The following is a 27,805-nucleotide window of genomic DNA, read 5'->3' on the forward strand; positions in this document are numbered from 1 at the left end:
TACCTGCAGCAGCTAAATATTTGTAACTTTGACAAATAGGGGGCTAAGGAGGGGAGAATTTTGAAGTGGTGGTAATAATTAGGTAAAGGCTGCTGTTCAACTGGGAGATGGTGTATTGGAATTTTGAAAGTATGAAATACTTGTAGTCAGAAATGCACATCCCAGCTGCGCTGTAAATTGTGTAGAGAGCCTACATGCATGCCATCAAGGGCAACAGAGCTGGCTCCAGATGCATATAGGCAATTCCAATGTCAGAAACATCTGATTTCCTATTCAAGGCAATCTTGGCATAAAGTCTGAATATCTGGATTTGGTATCATAAGGATTTCTTCATTTGCAGGGAGTTGGAGTTGTCATTTGTGCCGGGAGCTGCTCAGAGAGAGAGCATCAGCTTTTGGCTTCCAGGCCTGAGGAGCTCCAGCAATCAAGAAACACTTTGCTCCTGTTGTTGTCATACCAGCACACAATTCCCATCCAGAACACAAAGACACAGCCAACATCAAAATGAATGGACACTGAAGTACAGGAAGAGGTATCTGTGGTATTCACTGTCACTGGTGCAGAACCTCCTGGGCTCTACTAGAAAAATCACGTACTTTCCTGATGCTCTGGATGGAATCTCTTCACTGCTATGCATGGTTGCTGCGTACCATTATGGGCTCACATGCATTATAGGAGGGGGTGGGTTGTTATATCGATATGAAGAAGTCAGTTTTGTGTGGCCTTGTGCTTTCCATTTAGTTTTCTTCTGAAGGAGAAATAGTAAGAAATCTCTCAAGGATTTATTGGTGAGTGCTTTGGTAGGAATCAGCACTAGTTGTTATTGCCCAAAGGCTTGCCTGGAAGTCTCTTTACTGCAATTGCTCTGTGTTCTTAGTTGCGTTAGTTCAATACGTCCCATGTTGTGAACGATGTGTTGTCACTGAGAGAAGCACTGATCAGAATTGGGGGAGTGACACTTTCTCTCTTAGATCAAATGCTTTGATTTGGCAGATCTTCAGACATCTGGTTTCAGTGTTTCTGAAGGAACAGCGCTGCCAGTATGAACATACACAGACGCTTAAATGCTGCATTTGGTATTTTTGGATATTCGGGCACACTGTCCCACTCCGGTGCTATCACGTAGTTCCAATGTATCATTTTATTTTTACTGACAAAAAATTGTGAGTGGTTCTACATGTAACCGACTTGCCGTCCAGCTTAGAAAACTGAATGAAAGAAAGCTGTCGTTTTAAGTTGACCACAGAAAATATAGGTTCCAGTTTTCTGAGCAGTCGACAGTAAGCCGAAAATAGGAACAACGTTGGCATAAGGTCACATGAAGCACTTTTGATAATTTTTTCTGATTTCTAAACTAAAATATTCTGCAATTGGAAGCTGAAATTTTATCTTGGGAATTGCCTAAGTAGAACCTCCAGCTCTTCCAGAATTGTACTGTTTTGCTTTGTTTTTTAATCAAAATAGCTCTCAAGATTTGTTTGATTTTCAAATCATTTTACCCCCAAATTGTCTGTAACTGCATTTTTTTGCAGAAGCCTTCTCAAGCTCTGGTGAAAGGAACCTGATATGAAAGATTTTTGTAGTTACTTTAAAATTTAAATAGGAATATTGTAGTTTGTTCAAACAAACCTCTGCATGTGAAATGGAGAAACGTTTAAGCGAGAGCATCGATTGAAAAAGTATTTTCACAGTTGAGTCCCTTTGATTAACTTAAGACATCACCAGGAGGACAAGTGAGTACATTACAACGTTGTTACCTGATGCATCTTTTAAGGTTAAAAACATGCAACTCCCCAAACAGCCAAGTAGCCCAGAATGACCGTTTTTGTGGGTGTGTTTCTTTCTATGCATCGATTAAACTTGGATTAAGGCATACATTTATGAGAGTCCCAAGCAACATGTGATTTGAGTTGCCTGTACAAGTAGGTAAGAGCACTGAAGGTTATATTTGGGATATTTATTCTGGTTGAAACTTTTCTGCAAAATGAAGTGTCCCTGAAAGGACACTGTGAAAGAATAGCAGTGAACTAATTTTTCCTTTTTCTCCTGCTAATTACACTTAGTTAGAATGAACTATACTGACCTAACGCACTTTTCCTCATTACTTAGATAGTTTCTTCACCTTTAGTGTTTTGTTCAGCTTACAGCAGTCGTGCCAGCTGTTGGATTCTCCCATGTGCTCTCATGATGTTGTCTCAGACTGCAGTGGGAGAACTTTAACCTGTTAGAAAAGGGGTTTAAGGAAGTGTTTATCCTAGTTGTTTTGGACCAAATTCCTCCAGGAATGGCCACAATTGCTACCTGTGACATTAATTCAGTACATTAACTTTCTGTGTTACAGTCCTGGGCGAGCCAAGAGTATAAAGATATTTGAGCATCAGGTGTAGGACCTACCTGCATGAGGTGTCTGGTACCTCTCTGGACAAAGCTGTAGAACAAATGTCAAGCGAAGCTTCTTCTGCCCAGTCCAAGGAACTGCTCACTCCTGAGGTCCCATTCTGAACTGCTGAGCTGCTGTCACCCAGTCTGATGGCTGGCCCTGAGGACATGTCCTGGTGGTAGAGTGTGATTCTGGATGCAGGGCAGCTTGGAGTGAGTCATGTACAGGGGGATCTGCCCTGAGCCTGGGGAGCACCCGTGGGCCACAGCTCCTCTGCAGGAGCTTTGGCACCTATCTGATCTGCTGATCTGACACTTTGGGACCACTGCATAGTTCATGCTGCTGCTCTGATTAGAGGACAAGTATGTGCTTGGCAGAGACGCTGCTTGACTGTACCATATAAAATGAGCTTAGTGGCAAGAGAGACAGGTACTGGGGGTGTGAGAGCTGGATGGAAATTCTGTGATGGAGCTGATGATGGGAGCAGCAGAGGTGGTGAAGTTTTTCTGGTGTTCAAGTTGGTGCTTAGCTGCCTGGGCTGCTGGGCTTAGTGAGCTCCATTATAGTGAGTTCTTGCCTTCATATTTGCCAGTGTTTGTGTTGACCTTGGGATGGAAGTAGAAAAATACATACTGCTTTAGCCTTTGTTTAGGCATACAGCTTTGTATCTAAGCACCTGGTAGTCCTTTGTGTGATGTTGGTGGGAGTGACTGGCGCAGAAAGAGTCAGTATTCTGTCCCTGAAATGGAGACATTGACTGACAAACTGTGCTTTTCATGCTCACCTGCTCTCCTGTTTTGCCATTTTATCCATATTGTGGACCACGTTTTTCTCCCACACCACTGTTAATGCTATCTTTCATGTTTGTAAATATTTCTCGATGGCACTGCTGAAGTTTCACCACTAATGAGGTATGATGGAAGGATGGATTGCTAGATCTTCTGCAGCACAGTACTGTCAGAGCTCAGTGAAAGAGGGAACTTATCCATGGTGATCTCTTAAGCTCCATGCTGTAACATAGCTAGGAAGCATGAGGTAACTCAGCAGTAAATGAGATGCCAGCTGTTCCATGCTGAGGGCATCCTCCAGCTGCATGCTCCCTACTTCTTGAGCTCCCTCCTAGAAAGGAGGCTGGTAAATTTCTCACAGGGATGTTGTTAGCATGCGTTCAGAACTGTACATCTTGGTGCACTTCAGAAATACTAATCAAGCTCCCAAATTTTTGGTGCCGTACCTGCTTTACCAAAATGTGGGGAGGTCAAGAAGTTCAGAACCTCAGAGTACCGCATCACTGCCATCATAGTACTGCTAGGACACAGTTCCTATATGGCCATTGGGGTGAACTGCCTTGGAAAAACCAGTTACATGCTGAACAAGCATGTCACTCATGTGGTGTGAGCAGCAAGCAGTCTGAGGACCCTGGCTCCATAAGCTTCTCTTTCTTCTTGAGGCAGGATATGCAACACTGCCCATGGAACAAATGGCTGTTGCTGAAAGTGGCAGAGTGTGGTGGCTTAGGCAGGTGGTTCCTATCAGCTTTATAAAATGAACCAATTCGTTAGGTAAATGTTTGTGGTGCAGTGGGCAGGGCAGCAAGGGGACATTTCACCTGAGAGCTAACAAAGCCAAATGGGCAGGGAAAGCTGCTAGACAAGGCCATGTTGGGTTTCTATTTAATCAGGCTATCTGAACTGAGACAAAATTCAAGGTGCTGTGGAATGTTTCTTTTTTGCTTGTCTGGTTTTTAACCAGTGATGGACTTGGTAAATCATCCCTGTGCCTGTTCTCCTGAATGGTGGGATTCACACTCTGTGTGAGAGCTTGTTGCCAGCCCTTGAGATGATCAAACTCTGATGTGTTTTGAAGCTCTCTGTGTAGGCAAGGCAAGCTGTATATTAGCACAAATTAGGACAGACGGTGGTAGATTCTGCATCCCTCAAAGTCTTCAAATCAAGTTTGGGACTGTTCCCAAGAGACGTATTTTAATTAAACACAATTTTAGTTAAAAACAGGAATGTCAGACTGAAGAAGGTTTGTGCTGTAGAGGAAGCTAGACTAGATGATGTAATTGTTCTTACTGTCCTTACTATAAAAACAGATGTTTACTGGTCAAGGGGATGTATTTAAACAAAGCTGTCTCTGGATAACAGACTTAAAGTATGTTAGTCTAGCATATTCATGAAATCCTTCTCATTTTAGCCCATTTTGGGTGACCTAAAAAAAATCACTTACAGAAAATCAACTTTATGGATGCAGTAAATAGTGCCATACATATGCCATGGCCACAATGGCAGCTGTGTTGGTGCCAGCTATTACAAGCTTTTGCAGGGAATGAACAATTCAGACTGCATTGTGTGAAACTGTTGCTTGGTTCTGGCTTTCCCCCATAGCTATGTGTGCAGGACTGCCCCATGTGTGCCTGTGGTGGCTGGGGGGAGGGGCTACCTTGGGGCTTCAGTGGTGGCCCTGAAGCCAGCAGACAGAGAAATGGTCACCATCTTCGGATTGAATCTGCAGCATCTGAGTAAAAGCACACATTAGGCCAGTCCTTGAGCTAGCAAAGCCACTGTTAAAGTGTGTTTTGAAGCTGACATTACTCTAAATAACTTTGAAATTCTATTCCTCACCTTTCTTTAAAAGAGGATCAGTAAATTCTGCCCCAAAGGAAAAAACTCCTACACCATTCTGCATTGTAGGTCTGTTGAGTGTTCTGCACACCTACACATGTGGTCTGTCAGGGGTCGCTGGGGAGAGGGGAGAGTGTGGGGGCAGAAAGGAATATTAATTAAGCTTGTCACTGCTGGAGGGGTTGTATGCATTGTGCACAAGGAGATTCCAGGTAGAGCTGGGTGTGCTTTTTCTGTGTAGTATAAATTTAGTTAGAAAAATAAAAGAAAAAGAATTGCTTTTGAGGTAACCGGCATTATTCACATACGGTGTTTCTGGGTGGAGTTGGGAAGTGCAGGGTTTGTTTCCATACAGAACAGGGCTTGCAGCTCTCCTCTGGGCAGGGCTGAAAGTCCTGCCTTCCATCTGCACTGCTGGAGAGGTTGGGGAGTCTCACCTTTGCCCACATCAAAGCACTCAGCAGAGTGTCTGCAGGAATGGCAAACAGCAGCCACACTGCAGGGACAGGGAGGGGAGGGACTTGGGGGGGCTTACTCCTTTCTTTCATAAATGTTAGCGAGCACATCAGGTGTTTTGCTGATGGGGACTCAAGCCAATAGCTTATTAATGTTTGCAATACATTTCTGCCACACTGAGTGAAAATGCAAAGTATTATTACAGCATTCACCTGTGCATTTAGAATAAACATTGTTACTGCTATTTTGAAATGAGGAAACTACAATTTCCAGATCAGCTTGCCCCCTGTGCATGCATAAAGCCCTTTATTCTCATTGTTCAGGTACTGGTATTTTCTTTTCAGACCATAAACTTCACTTTCACAGTGCATCAGGAAACGTTCCGTCTCTCCGCATTTCTCGGGAGCCAGGGCAAGGGAAGGGCAGCTTTGAGTCTTTATGTTCTGAGTAATAAACTACAAGTCAATTTCATGGTAATCTCTTCTCCACATCTTGAAGGAATGGACTGATTGTCTGGGAGAGAGCTCTTCCTTCAGCATCTAGAAGGGTCTTTGGTAGCATCTGTCTCACCTGTGCACGAGATACTTCAGTCTAGGGTTTTGTCCTCTTGGAAAGGACTTCCTGCTGTTGCTGTATCAATCTTTGAAAGTGCTAATTCTCATCAGAGAACCATGTACTTACAATCTTGAAATTCAGGATAAGGATTTCCTTAAATTGCTCAGGATTTTCACGGGACGCATGCCAGAAAGGCAGACCACCACCACCACCATCTCAAGAACCATGCTGGAGCACGTGTCAGATCACAGCCCAGGTGCCAGATAAGGGCTGCATTTTGATGTCCACTATGCACAGTGCAGATTTTGCCAGCAACCTTAATTGGGAAGTAGCTGATCAAAATCAAAGGAAAAGATGTGGATGTCATGCTCAATATACCCTTCTTTCCAAGACTTCTTAGGAATATAATACAAGGGAAGTGCCCCTGCATCCTTTTGGGGAGGCGATAATAAGCGCATGAGGAATTTCCATGTTCTCTCCTTTGACCTTCATTATGGAATATCCTTCATTGTTCATCCTAGTGTTTTTCTTCTCCTAAATATTTTCATGAATTTCAGAGAAAGTGTATACCAAAGCTGATCTGAAGGGTCTAGAACGACTCAGAAATAGAGAGAGGTTCAGGCTAAACCACCAACTTTCACCTCTCCCTTTAGAAGTGTTCAGCAAACCCTTGATCATTGCAGGGAATCAAACTCACATGCTGACTGAATCCCAATTCTGCATTAAGGTCACACAGCCATTCTTTTAGACTCTTTTGTAGTTGTAAAATGTTCTTTAAAAATGCAGGAAGAAATGTTCCATCTTTACCTTGATGGCATTACCTTTTTGTGTTGCAGCAGAGATCAACAGCCCTCCCTCCAGTTTACTCTGACTTTCTTCCATCACCGTAGCCTGGGTCAGCAGTAATGGGGACAGGTCCAGGAATAATCTGTCTCATTGAATTGTGGATGTAAGAGAGATTCAAAAGCATTCAAATAAATTGTCATCTGTGTTGATAGTCAGGTCACCTAAGAATCAGAAGTTTCTGTACATGTTAAGCTATTACTTCACCTGTTCCTTATCTGCCACCTCTGCCACGGTTTGTTTGTTTGCTTGATTGTTTTTCACTAGAAGTGGTTTCAAAGAGAAACATCAATGAGAAGTGGGTGAATTAGGATCTTTGCTGTTGAACTTCTATTTGACAGTGGGACAACATTGTCCCCATTAATCATAAGGGAGGAAAGGAGGAGAATAAATCTGTGGCATCATAATGTGTCTCTCAGATAAAATGATAGCATCAACTTTTTTATGCACTTTTGAAATGCTCAAGAAATGATCTCAAAACAGTGGCAACCACATGAATACGTTGATAGAGCCTTGCTGTGTGATGCTATAGTATTTAATTTTAATCAGAAGGAGATTTTAAGTTGTACATATTGGCACCATATTTGCACACCATACTTATGTTATTTACCATAAACATGGCTCACCTACCAGGAATTGATCCAAAAAAATGATCAGTAGGTGTTACTGACCTTGAAACAGCAGAAGGAGTGAGGAGAAATGCCAAAGGTGTGTCAACATTCTAAGAAAATAAGGCAAAAATTACCCCTTACAGTACAATTGCTGCCATATGTGGACCATGATTTACAAATTCACTAAAAGATAGACCAACTTCTCAGTGCTCTCAGTCAATATTCTTTGACTGACTTCAAGCCTAGAGGTTGGCCAGGTGTTTTCAGAAGGCTCAGCCTAAGTAGTATGAGTCCTTGGTCTTTATTTAAAAACATGCACATTTTACTAGTTGAGTACACCCAACACATGGAAGAAAATAGATTTTTCAGTCCCAGATGAGTGTGGCCTTGTTCTGGTTCAGTCTGTTTCTGGTGATGCTATGTCATAGGCTTCAAAGTGAAGTGAGACATCTCAGCAGACATTGCAGAGCAGGCAGCAACCAGCCTGAATTTCTCCCTGATTTGATGGAGTTTGGACTTGATTGTTCAGTTTCCAGTGTACTAGGATTTGATTTTCTGTGAACAGCTTCTTCCTGCAGTACATGTTTTTCTACTGCATCAAACCTCACTTCACTCCGTGCTGAGCTCACCTCCCTGCCCCATCTCTAATCTGTTCCAGTCTTTTTGTTCTCAGTCTCTCCTCACATGGAAATCTTCTACAGCCCACACTGTTAGCATCTGTCCCTGGAGCCTGTCCTCTCCAGCTCTGTTTGCTCTAAGGCTGAAGGGGAGTTGGCACGAGTAGGATATGCCATAGATTTACCAAGTGGGGCATAACCTCCTAAGCATGACTTCCCTCCTGGCTGTACATCATAGCGTGGTCCTTGCTTTTAGCCACTCCATGAGTGGTCTGTATCATCTTTGTGACCACTGCAGGTCTGGAGGGAGCTTGTTTGGCAGCCATGGGAGCCACATGGCCTCACTGCCAGCACACGTGCTTTCATTCCCCACTGCTCCAGCTGGGGATGTGGTCAGGCTGCTGGCACATGAGATCACATCCAGCACGGCTACTCCCTGGAAGCCAAAGTGTTGCTTAGTAACCCACTCATGGAAGTACCAGAAGCATTTTTCAATCTGTCACGTCGCTGAAAAACACTGGCTTCTTGATTTAGAGGCATTCTGCTGTGTGTAGCAGGGCTGTGCTCCATTACCTTGCATCCAGTGCTATCTGCAAAGAGGGAATGAACCTCCCTGTCTTGGAGCAGCTGGGAGGAAAAAGACACAGAAAGGATTTGACCAGAATTACGTGTGAAGCCTTTAGTCAGTTCTCCTGACATCCAGACCTCGTCTTAACTCCCTTCCTGTGGGAGATATTCCCTCCTTATGGAAGTGCACTCCAGGGTCCTATAGCAATTGGCCAAACAGGACCCTGCAGCACCTTCATCTATTATGAGACATTACTGCAATAAAACATGGTGTGTCATACAGAAACTGGATGAGGTATTGCAATATTTATGTTGTAAGCCTCAGTGTCACGGACAATTGCTACGGAATAATGTATGTCTTTTTTTAATGCGGTGGAGTCATAGCAGCTTCATAAGAGCACATGGAGCGCAGACCATCTGGGATTATATGGTTTCCTCAGTTATTTTCAAATTATTGTGTTATCGAGAATTAAATGAAAAACATCCTCTCATTTAAAAATAGACTGTTAAGGGCTTTTAGGTTACTTCCCTTCTTTTAAGATTAATTCAATTTGGGGGCAAAACATCCAAGAACTGTGTTCTGACTTGAAAGACTTGCTCCTTTATCTGGTTCTGGTTTGTCCTTAAAAGTGGCTTCAGGAAATAACTGGAGGGCTTGTTTTTTTGTTATACCTTATTGATTTCTGCTATCAAATCTCCTCAGGAAAAAGGTATTTATAGAATGTCTAGCTCTGTGCTCTGGTGTCCAGCTGGGCTCTTCCCATCCTGCTTCTTGTAACAGTGAATGGAGTCATGGTCTGTATCAGGACACTGTATGACCCATTTCTATCTGTGTTCCTGAAAGCCCTCTGCAAAAACTGAAGGTGTTTTAGGAAGGTCACTGGAGGTCCAAAGTGACCAGAAGATAGAGGTTGTCTGACAAGTGTTCCTAAGAGGCTCTTTCAGTCTTCATGGATTCTCTTACCCATGACCACGGCACAACTGGGGTATGCCATAGATTTACCAAGTGGGATGTGACTTTTATCCATTCTCAGTACTGTGGTGATGAAATCATCAAGGTTTGTTTCCTGTGTGAATCCCTTTCAGCAAAGGGTCAGTGACACGCACAACAGCCATGGTGTAAAACTTAGTGCAGAGTGGAGATGAAAAAATGTCCTGCAACATGAGAAGATCCCAATTTGATTTCTGAAGAATTTCTGAGGAAGAAAGTGAATTCCTATTGTCCTTACTAGTCTAATAGTTAAGTTTGGCTATGGGATACAGTCTCTTTCTATTTTAGTTTACATGTAATTTAAGAAATAAATACACAAAGTGGTCAAAACAATTCCTGATGTCTGGTGTGTCACCAGTGTGAGAGCGATTGAATACCCTGGGGGTCCTTGAACAGAAATGTCTGTCTCACACAAATGTTCAGAAAGAACTGGCTTCTCTGGGCAGCAGGGAGCGATTTTAGCAGGGGAGTGAAAGGCTGTGGAAGGAGGCCTGATTTACATTTTAATTCTTAGAGCTGGTGGTGCCAGCTCAGGATTGATGGAAATCTTGCCCTCATGATGCTATGCTCTGTGGAGGGACGATTCAGAGAAGCTCTAAATGTACAATGCATTGTTTGTTTGAGAAGTAGCAGGGTATCTATTTCCAGTCTTCTAATACCTTGACCTTGGAGTTTGTTCGTAATTAAATAGTCTTGTCTAACCAGCTAGCCACTGAAGCAAAAGAGCTGTTGTTATAAAGAGAGTGGGCGAGGGAAGAGGAGGCAGAACAGGTAACTTCTAGGCCATACTGAGAGAGCACAATGATTCCCTGCAGACACAGCACCTCTTTCTTCTGCATGGTCTGCAAGATAAAATGATTTAAGCTGAGACACGTTTTAGAGCACCTGAGTTAGTTGGCTATGTAACAGGAGCTGTTCTATTAATGTCCATTCCTGCTGTTTAGTTTTTGAGGTTTTTATCTGTTAGTATACTTGAAGCCTTCTTTTAAATATTGGAAATGCTCTGTGTTATCTCTGTCTCACCTGAGATCTGCTTTCTCTTATGGGAATAACAAGGTGGGGGCTAAAACCTGCTCTGCCTCTTGGCTGTACATACTCCTACCCATACATGACATATATGGCACACGTGTATGTTGAGTGACTGCATCATAGTGACTTTTGTAACACGTTGACTGTGGTATCAAGATAATATGGCTGGAGAAAACTAGGAATAATTCATTTGGTATGAATAGAAAATCAGTTAGTGAAAGGGCAGTACAGCTGAGGAAGTTTTCTAACTCTGAACCACCATCATGTCTTCTCGATATGCCATCTCTGTGTCACCTGAATAGATCTTTGTCCTTTTTGCTGCATAAAAGAAATTGACTTTGTTGTCTTTGCTCCAAGCTGAAGTCACCAGCGTTCAGTCTTTTTGTAATGTGCTGATGAACTGAGAAGCCAGCCTTGACAAGGGTTTGCCAACTTCCATAGCTTCCCACCAGAATAATTGAATACCAGTCAGTGAATAGATGGGAGGGAGGGGTTCTGGGATGCTGCTGACTGAACTGTGCGATTGAGGTATCAGTCTTCAGGGCAATAGTGACAAGATTTTATATCAATGCTTGTGAGAAAAATCTGGCAGTCTCAGATGAAGCTGGTTGTCCTGTTTGTCACACAGTAAGCACAGATGCAAGCCAGAATGACTGAGTGAGAAAATAAGGTTTTCTGTCTGACAAATACTCCAGATATCACTCTTGCTTATGAGAAAAAAAGCCTTCTGTGAATGATGCTGGTGTGGCAAGGAGGTGGGCTCATAGGGCTAGAGAGACACGTCATACCAGCACCCTTGTCACAATGTCGTCAATCATGTAAATGTGCAAGAATAGGATAAAAATGCTTGTCATTTCGTTCAGATTGCTTTTCAGCTAAGTACACTACCTCCAGGTCACCTGTTGCTACCCCACTGAGGCCTTGTTGGGGTTCATGCTATGCTACTTGGCATTCATTTTTGGTGGCCACAGGCTAAGGTAACAGGTTTAGGAACCAGTACATAACAATAAGAACAGCTTCTTGTGTTATTTTTCTCTTTCCCTCCTTTGTAAAGTGTGAACCTTTCTTTTGAAATCTGAAGTGACTGTATTGTTACAATGTGTGTATGTAGATATTTGTTTTGATATGGCTTGTGTGGAGGACCTTTGCTCCTTTTATCTCACACTCTGTTTTCTTAAGTGCTTGATAGCTTTGCAGGCCTTTTGTGAGGGTGGAGAGCTGGTGGTGTGGGCTTTTACTCTTCAGATTTTATGCTTTCTGAGGAAGATTTGCACAGCTTTGCACAGAACGACTGAGAATGCAGGGTGCTCTCGATTGTTCTTAAGCTGTCCTGATCTGATTTCTTCCAGCAGATACAGATCCATTTTGAAACCCTCAGAAAAATATGTTACTCAGTGCTGTAACCAAGGAGGTCCATCGCTTTGTCATGCACAGAGACATGCACAGTGTTTCCACCTGGCCTGAAAGTGTCTATCTGAGCACAGAGTGAGTCCCACTCCTCACTCATAAAACTGATGATGCTCCATGGCTAATGATGTTGCACCTACCAAGGACCAGCCCTTCTGTGTTTTTGTGGTTAGGAAGCCCATGAGGGAAATCCTATAGGTGCTGGAGAGGAGAGGGCAACATGTATGGGAACCTCTCAGCTTTGCAGGATTTCTTTGGTATTCACACACATTTGCGAGAATGTATTCCAAACATCTTGTACTGTTATTAGTAACTTGTACTGTAGTTTGTTAGCTGTGTTGACTACCTACATTACTAATATTCTGTTGAAATTTAGTAAAAGTGTGAACGATTGCAGAAAACAGGAGTTTAGAACTTGTATGTACTTTTTTTTTCTTTTTTTCTTTCTTTTTTTTTCCTTCTTTTTCTTATTAAAGCACTTCGATTAAAAGTCCAAGGAAAGATGTTCCTGTATCCTTTGCTGCATGTTCAAACAGAAGTGTGATAAAGAGAGGAGAGTGCTCTGAGATTCTCCCTTCTTGCTTTGGTGCAAACGAGGTGGTCAGACTCTGTGGAGGGGCTCTACATGTTCAAATTTATTCAGCAAAGCAGACGTCTGTCAACTAGTCTGGTATCTGTTATGGACTAACGCAGTGCCTGAGGGTGAGGGCCAGGCTGGGCGAGCCCCAAGTGTCAGAGGGAATGCTGAGCCATTGCTAAGCAGTGATTCACCGAGTGAGGAGCTACAAAAGGGCTGGCAACTGGGGGAAGTTAATGAATGAGTCCACTGTGAAGCATGTTGATGTAAAAGGAGGAAAAGTGTTCTCTTTCCTGAGTTGTTTCAGGTGTACCGGGGAGCTGTGGGTCAGGACACTGGAAGAGTGGTGTCAGAGGATGGTTGTGCACAACTCACCACATCCCAGAAACTGTTTGTCTTTCTCCCTTATGAAATGTGTGTATCCAAATAGTCATCTGGATCACATAGCTGTGGGATCAGAGTGCACAAACAGATCTCTACAGTGGCTTGTGATGTGGTGATCTCAGCCCAGTTCTTAGTAGCCAGATGCCCGTAATAGGAAAACAACCATCAAAACTGTCTCTTTTGCTGGCACTGTTTAATCAAAGGAACAATGGGGGAGAATGGCAGTCCTATTCCTACAAAGAGCCCTTCAATGTCAAATTTGCCATACAGTAGAGTAGCATTCACCTCTGTGGCACAGACCACAGCCACTCCAGAGAGGAACAAAAGCTCTCAGACAGCATGCAATTAATCGGGCATCTATTAAAGCAAGCTTGGGTAATTCTGAAGGAACGCAACAGATTTCTGCTTTACATTATTCTAAGTAGTATTTTTTAACTCTACGCGTACACACGGCTCAAAGTAAGAAACAGGAGCCCATGCTTCTGGCAGCTGTTTTCTTCCAAGTCGCTGTTTTACCTCCCTGGCATCTCATAATTCCAAGACAAAAAACAAGTAAAGCACAGCAAAGGAAGAACGTTAAAATGCTGATGACTTTCCTGCTGCCCACAGCCATGAGCAGGTGCCCAGTGCAGAGCAAACAATTAGTTTCATGGCCAAGGGCACTAATGAAAGCTGGTTTCCTATGGATTTATGACAACACGTTGCCTTGGTGCCAGAGACTTGAGGAGTTAGACTTCGTTAATATCTTGAATCCAGATGAGGGTTTTATCAACAATTGGCTCTGGAATGGTTTAATGAACTCTGAAGTGGTGATAAATGTAGAAAAAAATATGTATTGCACATGAGAGACTGAATTTAGTGGAATTTCAAAGGTAGTGTAGAAAAACTGATGGAAGCAAGTGTGTTTTGTCTGCTAAGTTCTAAAAATGGGATTAGTGCTGTTTGTATTTCTGTGCTGTCTGTCCACACTTCTTAAAACTTTTTCCAGTGCAACTATTTTGAACAGCGGTGTAATTAATTGCCACTATCATGATATTTCCAATAAAAGGCATGGAGTAGTTGCAGCAGTGAAGTATAAAGGTGTAAATAAACAATATGTTTTCACAAATAAGGAAAATGTCCCAGGTAGGTTTTCTTTTAAAGCTATTTAGAAACAATTTGGAAAAAGAGGACAAAAAGTGAGGTGAGAAGTTTACTGAGAATGAAAAACTGTTCTGGGCAGTCAAAACAGGAGCAGGTTGTGAAGGGTTGCAGAAGTTTTTCACGCTTATGAATGACTGGGTTGTAAAATGGCAGATGAAATCTACTGTTGATAAATGCACAGTAATGCTTCTGGGGTAAAACACCCACCCTAATTATACATGCATAATGAGGGGCTCTAGATTAGCCATCAGTGCACAGGAAAATGATCTCAGCAGCATCGCTAATTCTGAGAGAAAATGACAGGTCGAGTCTGAGCAGGTGTCAAGAAGCATGTAAAATATTAGGAATTACTGGGAGGGGGGAAAGAAAAGGAGAAAACAGAAAATGTCATCAGATCCCTGCATAAATCCAGGGTGCGGTCCTGGTCTAGGAAGTGCCTGCAGCACTGGTTCTTCCTCCACAAACCCTACCCTCCCATCCGCACAGCCCAGCATATACGTATCCAAAAAGCCTTTGGGTGAGTTAAGGGAGGCACAGAGGACCAGCAGGAAGCCTTGGAGCTATGGGACAGCTTCCCTATGAGGAGAGAATATGCAGCGGGACTCCTGGCAGGCCATGAGATGGCAAAGCAGGAGAGCCAGGTCTGCAGGTTCACCAGGAATCAACCACCACAACCTGCTGCACAGCTGGGCCCAGGAGCACCAGGCTGAGTACACACAACCCAGTGATAAGGTATGTATCACTTTCCTTCTCATGTTGTTTTTTTTTGCCTCCAAGATCCTTTTAGAGGTTATGGTTAGGGAAAGTGAATCCCAGTGACATGCTGTGTTACTCTGGTTCTCACCTCTTACATTGACAGAGCTGTTTCCATTCCTGGATATCTTTCCTACCTCTTTGGTTTGTGCCCGTACTGGGGGAGGAAGACTTTCACAACACTTTCACCATGTTTGATCAAGTGATGTTGTGACTGCTTATTTAATATGGCAAAGCTGATAAAGGTTTATCAAATGGCTTGAAGTTGAAGCTCTCAGCATTAGTCTGGCACCAAAACTGTACAAAATGATAGGGTCAAACTCAGCAAACCACAGCTAAATTCAGAGGGTGGAAACCATGTAAGCCAAGGGCGAAACTCACATCCCCTTGTGTGGGACTGGGTTTATTTCTACGTGTAGGAGTTTCCCAAGAAGTTATGAAGGTGACAGCAAAGACTGAAGCAGACCTTTCACAACAGTAAAAATTGATTTAATGGCTTTATATTTTGTGCTCCCAAAAGGCCCTAGCGTGACTATGTGTTTTGATAGTGCAATAGCTCGCAGCTTTGCCATCTCTGCTTCAGTAATTTCTTTGTGTGCTCACCTTATTCCTGGGAAACAAGAATCCTCAGGAAGGGAAGCAGCCTCCTCCCTGGGGCTGCCTGCCTGGTGCTGAGCAGCAGAAAGCCCTGTCAGTCTCGTCGAGGAGCTACAGAGAGCAGAAGTACCTCCCCGGCAGCCTGACCTTGGCAAGGAGACCGGGGACTCGACATTCGCGACAGGCAGCATCTCTCTTTAATAAATATTTCACGGCAGAGAGCTGCAGACTTGGGGAGAAAATGGAGGGCAGGGTTCAGCCAGTGACGCAAGGTGATGTGACCGGACCTTGTCTAGTGGGGCTGGAGGCCACCTAATTGGCATTCCTGCGCCATGCTTGTGAAGAGCATTCTCAAGTCCTCTGGGAACACAAAAATAATTAAAAGGCCCCTCAGCACACAGTGTTGCTAATGGGCTATTGCCTGCCATGTGATGTTTTTGTGCTCAATTAGAGCCGAGCAACACAGACTGCTAAAAATTCACATCTCCCTCTGAGAGACACCTGGGTGGACCAAATCTCCTCTTCGGATGCACAACAGCCCTCCTTGCACATCATTGCCCCGCGGCGTTCATGATAAGGAGCTGAAGGAAGAAGAGACAGCGAAGCTTCGTGCAGCAAAGTACACACTGCTTTGTTTTCTGCTTGGCAGCATGAGCTCCAGCACGGGCAGCCTGAGCATTCAGTTCAGAGCAGCCATCCCAGCATGCCCTCAGTACCGCCGCGGTGACCTTGGGCTGCAGAATGACTGTGCATATGGCGTGAAGCAGAGGCCCTGGACTTCTTCCAGGCAAGCGCTCGCTAGTGCACAGCACGTCTGTGTTGCTGCTGGCTGCTCCCAGAGCAGTGCACGCTCAGCCAGCGCCAGCTGCGGCCGCCTGGCACAGAGCCTCCACAGACCCCCTCCCTTGCCCCCAGCCTTGTGCTCCACACAGACCCTGTATGAGATGATGCCGAGAGACCTATCAACACCTTCCATGTTTTATCAAGAGAGAACCGGCCACCCAAAGACAGTTTCTCTCTGCAATCTCAGCAGTGCTCTGTGCTCAGGCCCTCTCCCGTTTAACAGCCCTCTTGTGCCAGCTCGGTGCCTGATGCCTGCTCTCCCACAGCCCTGATGCACCCTGCAAGCCATCCATGCTGCTTCATTTGGGCCCAAACAATTCGTCTCTGAGGTACAGTTGGTTGAGTATTCATGGGCTAAACTTTAGGTAATTAGCATTGTTAATGTTCTCTATGCGATATTACAGCTGTGGGCCTCATTAAAACGTCCTCTTGGGAGAAGCCAGGCAAAGAGTCAGGTGTCAGCCGTGCTTCGCGTGGAAAAGCCCGCCTGCTATTTGGGAGCGTTGTTTGTTCAAACACAGGGCAGGAGGCCCCCGGGTCACCTTCCTGCGGCACAGCCACGAACAAAGCCGATCGTAACACCATGACTCCATTCTCTATGCAAGGAATGGGTGAGGTGAGCACATGGCAGCTGTTACCACTCCAGGCAGTGCCCCAGTGAGAGGTCCGGAGGAGTCTAACTCAGGCAGTGAGAGCTTCAAGGATGGGCTCTGCATTCACTCTTTTTGTGACCTTTCCGAGTCCTTTTCTCCAGGCTGGCAGCAGCTGGTCAGGCAATTATTTATGAACAAGAGTGGAGCTTTTCCAGTTGAAGGTGGTTTCTGTGTGCAGATGCCAATGCAACACATGGGCACATCCAAGCTGTTTGCAGGCTCTGAGCTCTGACAGAGAAGTATGTTAACAGATACAGGCACATGTGTGATTCTCATCTTGCCATCCTCTGAAACCAATGGCTTCAGCTTCTGGGTAAGTTTTTCCAGCAACTGTTATTTTTCTGCTATTTCTTGGGGAGCTTTGAGAGGCTGCTCAGATGGCTGGCATCTCTTCCTTCCTTTTCATGTTAGCTAGTTAAATTTCCTCCCTTTTCACAGATCTTTTTGCTAGTGGGAGCAGTAGATCAGTGGCTGTAAGAGCAAAGGGATGGAGAGACCCCATGGAGGTACGGGATTCCTGGTGTGAAGCTGAGGGCCTGGCTGGGAATGAGGAGTGGTAATGGGTGAGTGTGAGGAAGCCAAACACAATGGAAAGCGGGAAAGGGAATGTAGGGTGGGGATGGAAGATTACTTGGCTGCAGGGAGATGATTTGTATAGTGGGATGCTGATTTGTATTATGCAAATAGCATGCACCCACTGTGCAGTGTTTCCTTGGTTTTATTGTGGTGGTAGAGGAGTGCTGGCTGCCCCCCATACTGCTGCTACTACCAGTGCTGAAGAAAACAGTGTCCTTCCCTGAGCTGTGCTGTCAGTATCAGCTGTCAGCACCCAAGCTCAGATGCAAACAGAACCACCTTGCTGTGTCTGTGGAGTTAAAAAAAGAAAATTAAGAGGAGGAAAATAGGCTTTGTCTGTAGAAGAACTGGAGCCCAAAGACTGGTCTTCTAACATGTCATTTTTAGGCTGTTGTAGCAAGGCAGGGTAAAATGGAAGGTCCCTATCTCTGGAATCAAATATGGTGATAGTTAATGGCCATCTGTCTGTCTTAACAGTGTTATTTAATAATTTCTCTTGCACTTCCTGTCTGTTTTTAGCCCAGCTTCCTAAGGGAAGAGCAAGTACAGCCATGAAATCATCTGCTTCCTACTAATGTTTTCTAAACTCCTTGGTCCTTTTGGCCAAGTACAATGAAACCATATGGTTGTTAAGTTCTTATAATTTTTATGAAAACACATGACTATCAGAGCGGGGAGATGGAATAAGAAATGTCTCGTTAGTCCCTTCTGAATGAAAGGACACAGCATGACATTACACCATACTAAACACTAGGGAATAAGAGAGAAAGATTACGATTGCCCCAGCTCAATTGAAATTTGCAATCAGAGCCTGAGACTTAAAGGCGTTGGAGAATCCCAGTAAGCAATATAAAGCCATAGAAAAAAAATGCTCCATTTCATCCACTGTTCATGGCACATCATCTCTCATGCTATGGTTGAAGGATAAAAATGTCTTCTGGAAATTTCACGGAGGACAGCGTGAGGCCAAGAGCACAGGAGGGTAAGTGTAATTGCCTTGGTCAGCTCCTCTGGTAAGCGCTCAGCTGATTCAGATTGGAGTACCTCCATTAAATCTGCAGTTTTACACCTGCCAAGAATCTGAGCCATCAAATTTGTGCTCAGAAAAATGTTTATCTCTTCTTTCACTTTTTTTTTTTTTCTTTTCTTTTCTTTTTTTTTTTTTCAGTCCCCAGAGAGGGCAGGAAGCTGACCAGAGAATTATTTTCCTACTGAAGTGCTGCTAATAAAAGTGTATGGCATTGGTAGCGTTACCTGTAGCACCAGACCATCCCTTGTGCTTTTTTAGAACTTTTTACTGCAGCTAAAACAAGGATCATTTCTGTCATCCTGGACCTTCTCGAAGATGGGAGGAATCTGGGGCAGAGGGAGCTCAGGTAGGTTCAGTTTTCTCTGGGCCCTCTCCAAATATCCACAGCTTGTCCATTCTAGATGTTTCTGTTTCCAGAGAGGGTCTGTGCCATGCCAGAACCTCTGTATACCTGCAACAGAAACCAAGCACAGAACTAAGAGTGGGAATCACATAAGGAAAACAATTTTATTTCAGGAGAAATCAGAGTAGGGTTTTAAATGATAGTAGAGGCCAGAACATTGCAATATTAATGTCTTCACTAATAACACTAACTTTGGAGAACTGCTGGACACAGGGCTTTTATCCAATGTAACTGTAGCTCTCCTGCATTTCTTTGCTGTGAACTTGTGCAGAAGAGAAGCACAATAACAATTCTCCAGCAGATGAGCATTTCCACGTACCGGAGATCAGTGATGGCACCAATGAGGCACACAGATCCTGCTAGGTGCCCACATCCATATTATTCCTGAAGAGAAGTGGCCCTTCTGCAGAGGCAGTGCAGCGGATGCCCTGGAGCCTGGCCAAGGGAGGCTTTGTGGCTCACTGCTTGCTGGTTGTGCCCCCGTCCTCCATTTACCTGCCCAACGGATTTGTGTGCGCATCGTATCCTGATGCTGTGGTGAGCATGTGAGTTTCTGTGTGCATCTGTGTATCTGTTTCAAGGCTGGTATGTTCATCTGATGATACATATTTAAATACTGTAAATAATTGACATGCAATGAGGAAATGTGCTTTATCAAATGAAGTGAGACCAGGCTAAGCCCAGCATCAATTCATATTCATATGCTGTGCATTTCCTCCCTGTTTAATCTGTGTTTTAAAGGAACCTGTCCCTAATGGGAATTCCACTGCCAGCCCTCCCCGGCCTCATTTTGTGCGTAGTGTGCCTTCAAAACTAATCCATCCTCAAAGCCAGAGGCTCATGTCAGCTTCATTTTGAGAGTGAGCATTTAATTTCTGCTTTCTCTGTCCCTTCAAAAACCCAACATTTAAGCTAATAACAAGGAAAGAGCAAGGAGGGGGTAGAGAAATAGCAACCTGCACTTTTCCCTCCTGCCTTTAGGAGTTTGTTCTCCCCTCACTTTGCATGGTACAGGCAGCACAAAGTTTCAGATGGCAGAGCAAGGACCTACACTTGCCCAGTGGTTCTGACTGCCAGGGCTAGCTGAGCAGTGCAGAGCTCCCCAAAACTTAAGCTTGCTTTTGTGTGCGCACCCCTTTCGGGTTCTGTGCCCCTGGATGTTGTGGCATTAGCTCTTTGTTTTTAAGAATGCACGGAGAGGCTCTTTTATTAATTGTGTGCTGCAGCCAGTGAGCAAATTAGCATGCGTGCACAAAGGTGCTTTCCTGGGCGCCCTAGCCGTGCAGCTACAGCTAATTGGTGTGAACGCGGCCAGGGAGAAGCCATCAGGCAGGCAGTGCATTTAGCTCCACTCTTTCTTCCCCTCTCACTCAGGAATTCAGCTACATTATTTTTGAATCGGAGTCCCCAGGCTCCTTGTTTAATTTATGCTGCAACTTTCTTATCGTCCCTGGAAATGCAATTGGAAAGGAAAAATCCATGCAGCGGATCTTTCAGCGAGGGAAGCTGCCAATGTTGGTTACACAACGAGCCAATCGGAATGAGGAGCAGTGAGTGTTCCTGAACAAACAAGTTATCAGTAAAAAAACGGCAGCTTAGATCAATCTGTGTTTTCAATTGCCTCCCTGTGAAGCTGTAGCCCAATACTTCAGGCTGGGCCTTTCAGGTCTGTCTGGTGGTTCTTGAAAAGCGTCTGCATGGAGCAACATCTCCTCCCCTCCACCTTCTGGTTTCAGGCATTTCAGATTAGCCCAGGATCCCTGAGCTTAAGCCTGGAGATCTCATTGTTTCTTCACCTCCTTCTGAGCCCAGGATTTTGTCTTTGACCTCTGTTGCTTTCCTGTGCTTTGTCCCATTTTCACTCATACGCACAGCATGAGGAATCTGCGTGTCCTCAGCATCTCAGAGGGGCTGGTGAGAGTGCAACTGGGGAATATGCCCTGGGGAAAGTGGCTGGAGAAGGAGCTGAGCCCTTCGAGGCAGTGCTGTGAGTGCTTTCTTGCTCTTTGCCTGGCTCTTTGCCGAGCTGCCATCCCCATTGAGAGCTTCTGGAGCCTCTCAGGGAATGTCCCCCAGGGTTTGCCTTTGGGCCTCCAGCTCCACAGCCCCAGCAGGAGGTGGTTGGCATTAACACAGCACCAGTTTGATTGCCCAGCAGCACTTGGTGGCCTGTAGAGCTGTGGGTACAAGGATAAATTAGCATGCATGTCTCCTTGTCTCTTAGGCCCACAGCATCCAGGTCTCATAACTCTTCCTTTCTCTGTGCTGTCCTGATGCCTCTATTGTTTCTCATCAGCTCTCATTATGTTGATTTAACATCTGCATTACTGGGGTAAAAATACCTCTTGTCCTTCCCCTGCATCTTCAAGACTGAGCTGTGCAGCTGCAGTGAATCCTTTGGAGTGCATTAGTGGCAGTCCTGACCCACAGCCATACCCTACTAATCTATTCAAGATGAGAGACCAATGTCATGTTCCTTGCAGCAGCTGGTGCAGCTGCATTTCAGGTATGTTGATGGCAATCAGGGCAGCTAATTTTGGTACTGTCAGAAGGGTGTTGGTTGCCTGTTTGGGCCCCTGCAAATGTGCAGGACTTCCACAAGGGCAGAAAATGACCAGTAAGTACAGGAGTCAGCTGTTCCATGCTTCCTTCCTGTGTGGTGCCAGGCTGAGAATACTGCCCAGGAGGCACTGGAACAAAGAGAAACTGAGGCACAGCATGGCTTACAAGGCATGGTGCAAGAACAGCAGGTTTAGTTTCCACCAAAATGGCACAAAAGTGACTGTCCCACAGCCATACGCTGTGATAGGGGGTTCCTTCAATGCAAAGCTTTGGCTCTTTTGAAGTGTGGTCTTATCTTGTTGGGAAACACTGTTTCAAGAGTTGTTAAGAAATACTGCTGGACTCCACAGCTCAGCACCTGGTTTAGATTCGTTCAAGTAGCAAGGAGCTCACCTGAAACGGGGCCTGAGGCTTCCTTGGAAGGCAGCTCCAGGCTGAGAAACCAGCTTTGCCCCCAGCACCTTGGCCCAGGGCCTTCTGCAGCCTGTTTCCAACTGAGCTGCCTTGCTTGTAGGGCAGCCCCAGGCTTCCTGCAAATCCAGGACCTCTGTGAAACATTCATCTCTTTTGGAAAGCCTGCAACAAAGCTTGAGCAAAGCTTTGTACCTTGCATGAACTGAAGATCTATCATGGTTTGAAGAGTTAATCATGTGACATTTCCCTTGTTTCCTGGTCTTGGTCTGTGCCGCTTGTGGTGCAGCTTTGCTGCTTTGTGTTGGGTCTTGGAAGCTGCTGGAAACCCAGTGTAAGAGCTGGAAGCTGGCTGTTCCCGTGCTTACAGACAGGTACCACTGGGAATATTGCAAACACAGAAGGTCACGCAGCTACAAACCCTTCTTTCAGACAAGAGCCTTCATCTCTTCGTGCTGGGCTTCTGCCTGCCTGCAGAGGCAGGTGGGGTGATCCTGGAGACTTGGCATGGCCGTAAAGCCAGGGGAGACTAAGGGCAAGCAGACCATCATGGGAGACTGCACAGGAGCATGTCAGAGACAGGAGGAAAGGAGAAATGAAGAGGAAATCTCATATTTAGCCCTGTGCTGCAGTTTCTTGGAAAAAAAGTCTTTACTCTCAGCAGTGGAAAAGTTAGTTCCCTTGAACCTCTCTCCCCCTCCATCCGAAAGCCTGTTTCAGAAGTAATTGAAGTATTCAATTAATACTGTACTGGTTCAAGTAAGTACAATCATCTTCCAGGAGGATGTACACGTCAGGCTATAATTAGGAGCCTCCTTGGTACCAGCCCACGTGAGGTGACAGTTCACTGTTCCCATCACATACTGCATTTTTCTGTATTGTCACTCAGTCATGAGTGACTCTGATCTGAATTAACCAGCCTCAGCAGAGAGGAAGGATTGGGTGGGCCATGGTGGGGACTGGAAGACCAGTGGGTGATTTTTCTATTTGGGAATTTGCTGAGACCCATCGACACCTCAGCTAAATGAATATTTCTCCAAGAGATAATGAGCCATGTCTTCCCTGTCTGAACTTCTTTTCCCTGCTGAGCTGGAGGGTGGTGCTTTTTCCAACCCGCTGAAAGATCTCCCTTGCTCCAACAGAGCATGATGGCTGAAGAAGAAATGGCACTTAGAAATTCCCAGCTGTTCTTGAATGCCTTTTCCTCCTAGATCCTGAGTTAGCTGCTCAGACATGATTGACCATGTAAGAAAGCACAAGGGCAGTGTCTCAGAGCAGAACTGACTTTCTGCTGGTGGAGGACAGTTATTAGGGAGGCTGAGTTTCTGAGCATTGGCCCTCTCCAACCATCCTCACCATTTTCCAGTGGAAAGAATGCAACTGAGAAGCAAAGGCAGAAATAAACCCTTACATGTCTTATATACCAAAAATTCCCTTTGCTTGACCCAGTAAAATGCGGCTTAGTATGGATATTTCTGGTATTGCAGTCAAGACCAGCTTCACAATTTTTTTTTTTGCCCCCAGGAAGAACACCCCCAACATTACAGTGCAACCAGTTCAGGGGTTTGTGTAGTTCTTCAATGACCCTATTGTATTTTCTGGGAGTAATTTTTTTTTCTTCCCCTTCATTCCAAGAAACTATTGCTACAGATAATCTATATACATGCAAAGATGTAACATCTTTAATAAAAATGCTTGCTTGTAAGAAGAAAAGCAGTCCAGGTCTTTGCCAATAGAGTAAGTAAAGATAAAATTTTCAGTGAGCAGGCCAGATAATTGGATATATTTTCTAGTATCCTGTCAAATTTCCCCTAGAAGGATGGAGATACGTTTGAAAAATATTGAAATTCCCCCCCTTATGTGGTAAAAATCATTTGCTGCGTGGTTCTTGGGAGCCTCTGAAAGATTCCTTGTAGAAGTATGTGATCTTTGCCACATCCCTGCAGGCGCCCCATTGGCATTTGATAGATTTGTGGTGCTGCAGCAGAAGGTGCAGGAAATCTGCTGAGGTTTGGTGCTGGAAAAACACAGTGTAGAAACAGAGACTTCATTATTATTATTTTACTCAATAAAAAGCCTCTCGTAAATGTTCCAATTAAAAACACGCATAAAACTAAGGAAAAATAGCAAGCAGATTCTTACCTTTCCTCTTACAGAAATGTTAGCGTCCTTATGTTGTTGCTCATGCACACATGAGGTATTGGCAGAGCAGTTAGGTGAGCAGAGGCCCATTGGGGTGGGCTCCTGGACTGAAGAGAGTCTTCCAGTTTCCCTGGGGTGATCTTGACCTTCTTGCAGGAAACTTGTCCCTAAATAATGTACTGGGCTTGTACAGAAACAATAGCTCTTGGTTTGGGATCATGCTGGCTCCTCATTTAAGTGGGTCTCAGCCTGCAGCCTGCTGAGCAGGGTGACATGAGGGGCATGGTTGCCCTTCATGCCTCAGGGCACACTGGGCTCTGTGCACACTCATGTGTCTCCCTCCAAACAGGCACCGTCTGGCCCAACCTCCAAGCGTTGCTTTTCCCTGCACAGCTCCCAGAGTTTGCCAGCTTGTGTCTGTGATTCGGAGAAGGGCTGCGAAAGGTGGTGAGATTTGGCATGATTTGTTACTGCATAAGCAGTGCTGCTGACAGGACTTTTCTTTGGGATTTAATTGAGCTCTGAGTCTCTTCAAAAATCTGTATCGCTTATTGAAAGCTCTCTAAATCTGAGTCCATCAGACTCCAAGCAGGAAAATGAGAGGGGTCTGCCTGTCTTCTATTTGGTTGGGTGAACTCATCGCTATAGGTTCACTGGCTTTGCAGCTATTGTTTTTCCAACCAGAGAGGCTGTATGGATGGCTATACCCCCCACCTACTCCCATTTACATCCCCACCACAGCACAGCCATGCAGCCTGGTGGCCTTCTGGTGGGCTCTCTGCAAAAGTCCTCCCAGCTCACAGCCCACTCATGTCTTTTAGAGACCAAGACAATGGACACATCCTTTTCTAATAATGCAAAAGAGAAAGGGGAATGCTGATCTCTTCACATCTGGCTGCAGGTAAGTGTAATAGGACTGTAGGGTCAAATAACTGAATGCTTTCCCGTCTCCTTCTGGAAACCAGGCAGGAGGTCAGCCAGCAGAAGATGAGATGAGACCCAAGGCAGGGCCATGGGTCTCAGCCTGGCATTTGAAACTTAACCTCATCGCAACAAGAAGAGCTCAAATGCTGCTTCAGCACAACCCTAATTAAAACTGTATCTTTTTAATTAATGGTGTAACAAATGGGGCCAGACATTTATTGCGTATCAGAAGCTGGTTTGCTCTGGTAAAACATGAGCAGCACTTGCACGGAGGTTCACACTGACACATAACCTGAGACACGTGTGCATTAATGCACAGACACGGGGTTAATAGTGCCAAAGAAACACAAGGGAAAAAAAACACGTTTCTGGTCAAGACATTGTGAAAAGCTGTCCTTTTTCTCCCCAGGTGCCTGTATCAAGTTTGAGAGCAAAGGATGGAAGAAGACAAAAGAAATGATTGAAATCACTGGCAGGTTTGTTTGTTTGTTTGTTTTTGGTGGGTTTTTTTTTTAACCAAAAGAGATGTTTTTCAGAAATAATCAACCACAGTTCCCCCAGAGTCCGGGGGAGCAACAATTGCTCTTTGCCTCCTAAAAATTGAGTCATGGAGTGTTGCCAGCTCCCAAGGAAATAAAATACTAGCCAAGGGCAAGGAAATGCAGTTGAATTTATTGCACACTTTTAAAGTGAGTGGTACACCTTTTATATGGATGTTAAAAACAGTAGCTTTTTAATTATGGATTGGTTATTTCCAGTAGCCTTAAGATACAGTTATTATCTGTCTGAATGGAAAACCACCTGGGCGGCAAAGTTAGAATGCAGGCTGCCTGGTTTTGCCCAAACAAGGGAACTCTAGTGTCTTTCATGTGTATTTTAGCTGCAGAAATGCTGCAAGCATCTTCCTGCTGCTGGATACCACCCCACACACATCTTGTGTCCACAGGATGGTGAATGGCACCACAGCATTTTCAGCAATTAGTCTGTGTTCACACCCCTTTTCTTTTCAGGAATAGCACGAGTTAGTTAGAATTTGACTTACTTAGAGGAATGTTTATAGAAACGTTCAAATTAAAACAAATATTGGAGAAAGGCTGAGCAAACCTGTCAGTAATGGTGGTACTCATGTTTTTGGGTGGCAGGACTCTAGCAGCTGACCTACAGGTCCAAGCACCACTAAGCAAAGCTCCTTGAATTTCAGCTGTCCAATGCCAGTAGCAACAGCTTTGCAAATGAGCCAGACAGAAAATTTCTCCAGGAATAACTCTCTGGCAAGTAAATATTTGGCAAGTCATACTCAAATAGTGAATAAATCTTGGAGATACTGCAATCTACTTGCAGGCAACTTGTTAACACAAGAAGAGATGGAATTTGTCAAAGACATCTTTGCCCAGGAGTGACATGCTCATGGGTTAATAGAAGTTAATTTTCCATCTCTAATACTGGGCACTAATTCTGCCTCATACCGCAGACCTTGACACTTTTTTGGCACATGATTTTGAAAACAGCCAGCCGCAATTAGTGTTCGCTACCACATTCACTGTTTAGCCAAGGGAGATGAGAAACGCTCCCTGTTGGGAGCAAGTTTGCCCTTCTGCTGTGCCCACACAGAGCTCTGATGTCCTCTGTGAAACCTCAAGGCAGTTGGGCATGAGGTGAGGGCGTTGCATGGCCTGGCTGGCTCTGGGGTGGGTGAGTAGATTTGTAGAATCATTCAGGTTGGAATAAAGATCTCTTAGACGATCTACTTCATCCCTATCTCCACTAACCACATCCCTTAGAGCCACATCTACATGTTTCTTGAACACCTCCAATGATGGTGACTCCACCACTTCCCTGGGCAGCCTGTGTCAGTGTGTTACCACTCCTTCCAAAAATATTTTTTTCCTAATATCCACAGAATCAGAGAATCCTCTCCTGCATGGCTCCATCTGCTGCTCAGGGGCTTTCCTGTGGCTATACCTGGGTGTGTAACATTGCACTGCTCCACCACCAACATAACAGGCACAAGGTTATTAATTTAAAGGCATCAGTCTCTTTACTGCTCTCAGCACAGTACTTCCCCTCAACATCCATGCACACTCATCTCATTAAAATGCTGACTTCTTAATAAAGTAATTCACAATCCCTCCTCTAACCCAGCCAGACTTGCCTACCAGTAAAATAAAATATGTAACATAAAATGCAGCCACCCAATAATGCTCCATTCCCATCACAACAAACTATATTAAATAGACATACGAAATCAAAGTAGCTTTAGTACATCACCCCATGCATCACACCCTAGGATGGGGCCAGGGCCAGCTGCCTTCAGCTGAGGTGTCTGAGGTAACCACTGCATGCTCCACCTGTACTATCAACTCTCCTATAATTGTTTTGTAGGGGTAAAAAGCCTCATATGGATGGAGACACTGTAAGGATGGTGATGTGCTGCTCACTTTGCCAGCAGAAACCTCATGACAACTGATACTACCCTGGTCTCCAGTGGGAACAGGTGAGTTGAAGCATATCAGGTGCTCTTCCACCTAAACATTCAGCTGTGGAGAGTTACCTGGGGCAGAATGGTGATGACAGCAGAGCTGAGTGGGCCACCTTGTCTCTGTATAATACACCTGCAGCAGTACTATGGGGAAAAATGCCTGACACACTTGCCTTATTTCACAAGAAATTTGCACATAGAAGTCTTAGCTTGACTTTGGCAGCATCTGCTTGCACATATGCATA

At 44.7% G+C, this 27,805-nt stretch overlaps 1 protein-coding gene across 2 annotated transcripts in view; it reads left to right on the forward strand.

Moving 5' to 3' along the window:
* Positions 1-27,805, forward strand: part of DPF3 (double PHD fingers 3) — a 188,411-nt gene that overhangs the window by 152,930 nt on the left and 7,676 nt on the right. The window contains exons 12-17 of one of the 2 annotated variants that reach the window (XM_032445149.1): positions 341-17,346; positions 17,472-18,591; positions 18,778-18,985; positions 19,314-19,587; positions 24,979-25,557; positions 27,464-27,575. In XM_032445149.1, the coding sequence (XP_032301040.1) occupies positions 341-411 (71 nt within the window). In that variant the 3' untranslated portion in view covers positions 412-17,346; positions 17,472-18,591; positions 18,778-18,985; ... (1 more) ...; positions 24,979-25,557; positions 27,464-27,575. Of the gene's footprint in view, positions 1-340; positions 18,592-18,777; positions 18,986-19,313; positions 19,588-24,978; positions 25,558-27,463; positions 27,576-27,805 lie in introns of both variants that reach the window. The other variant, XM_015864660.2, reaches the window with a different exon arrangement.

This window comes from Coturnix japonica, chromosome 5, assembly GCF_001577835.2.
Source record: "Coturnix japonica isolate 7356 chromosome 5, Coturnix japonica 2.1, whole genome shotgun sequence".
NCBI classification, from domain to species: domain Eukaryota; kingdom Metazoa; phylum Chordata; class Aves; order Galliformes; family Phasianidae; genus Coturnix; species Coturnix japonica.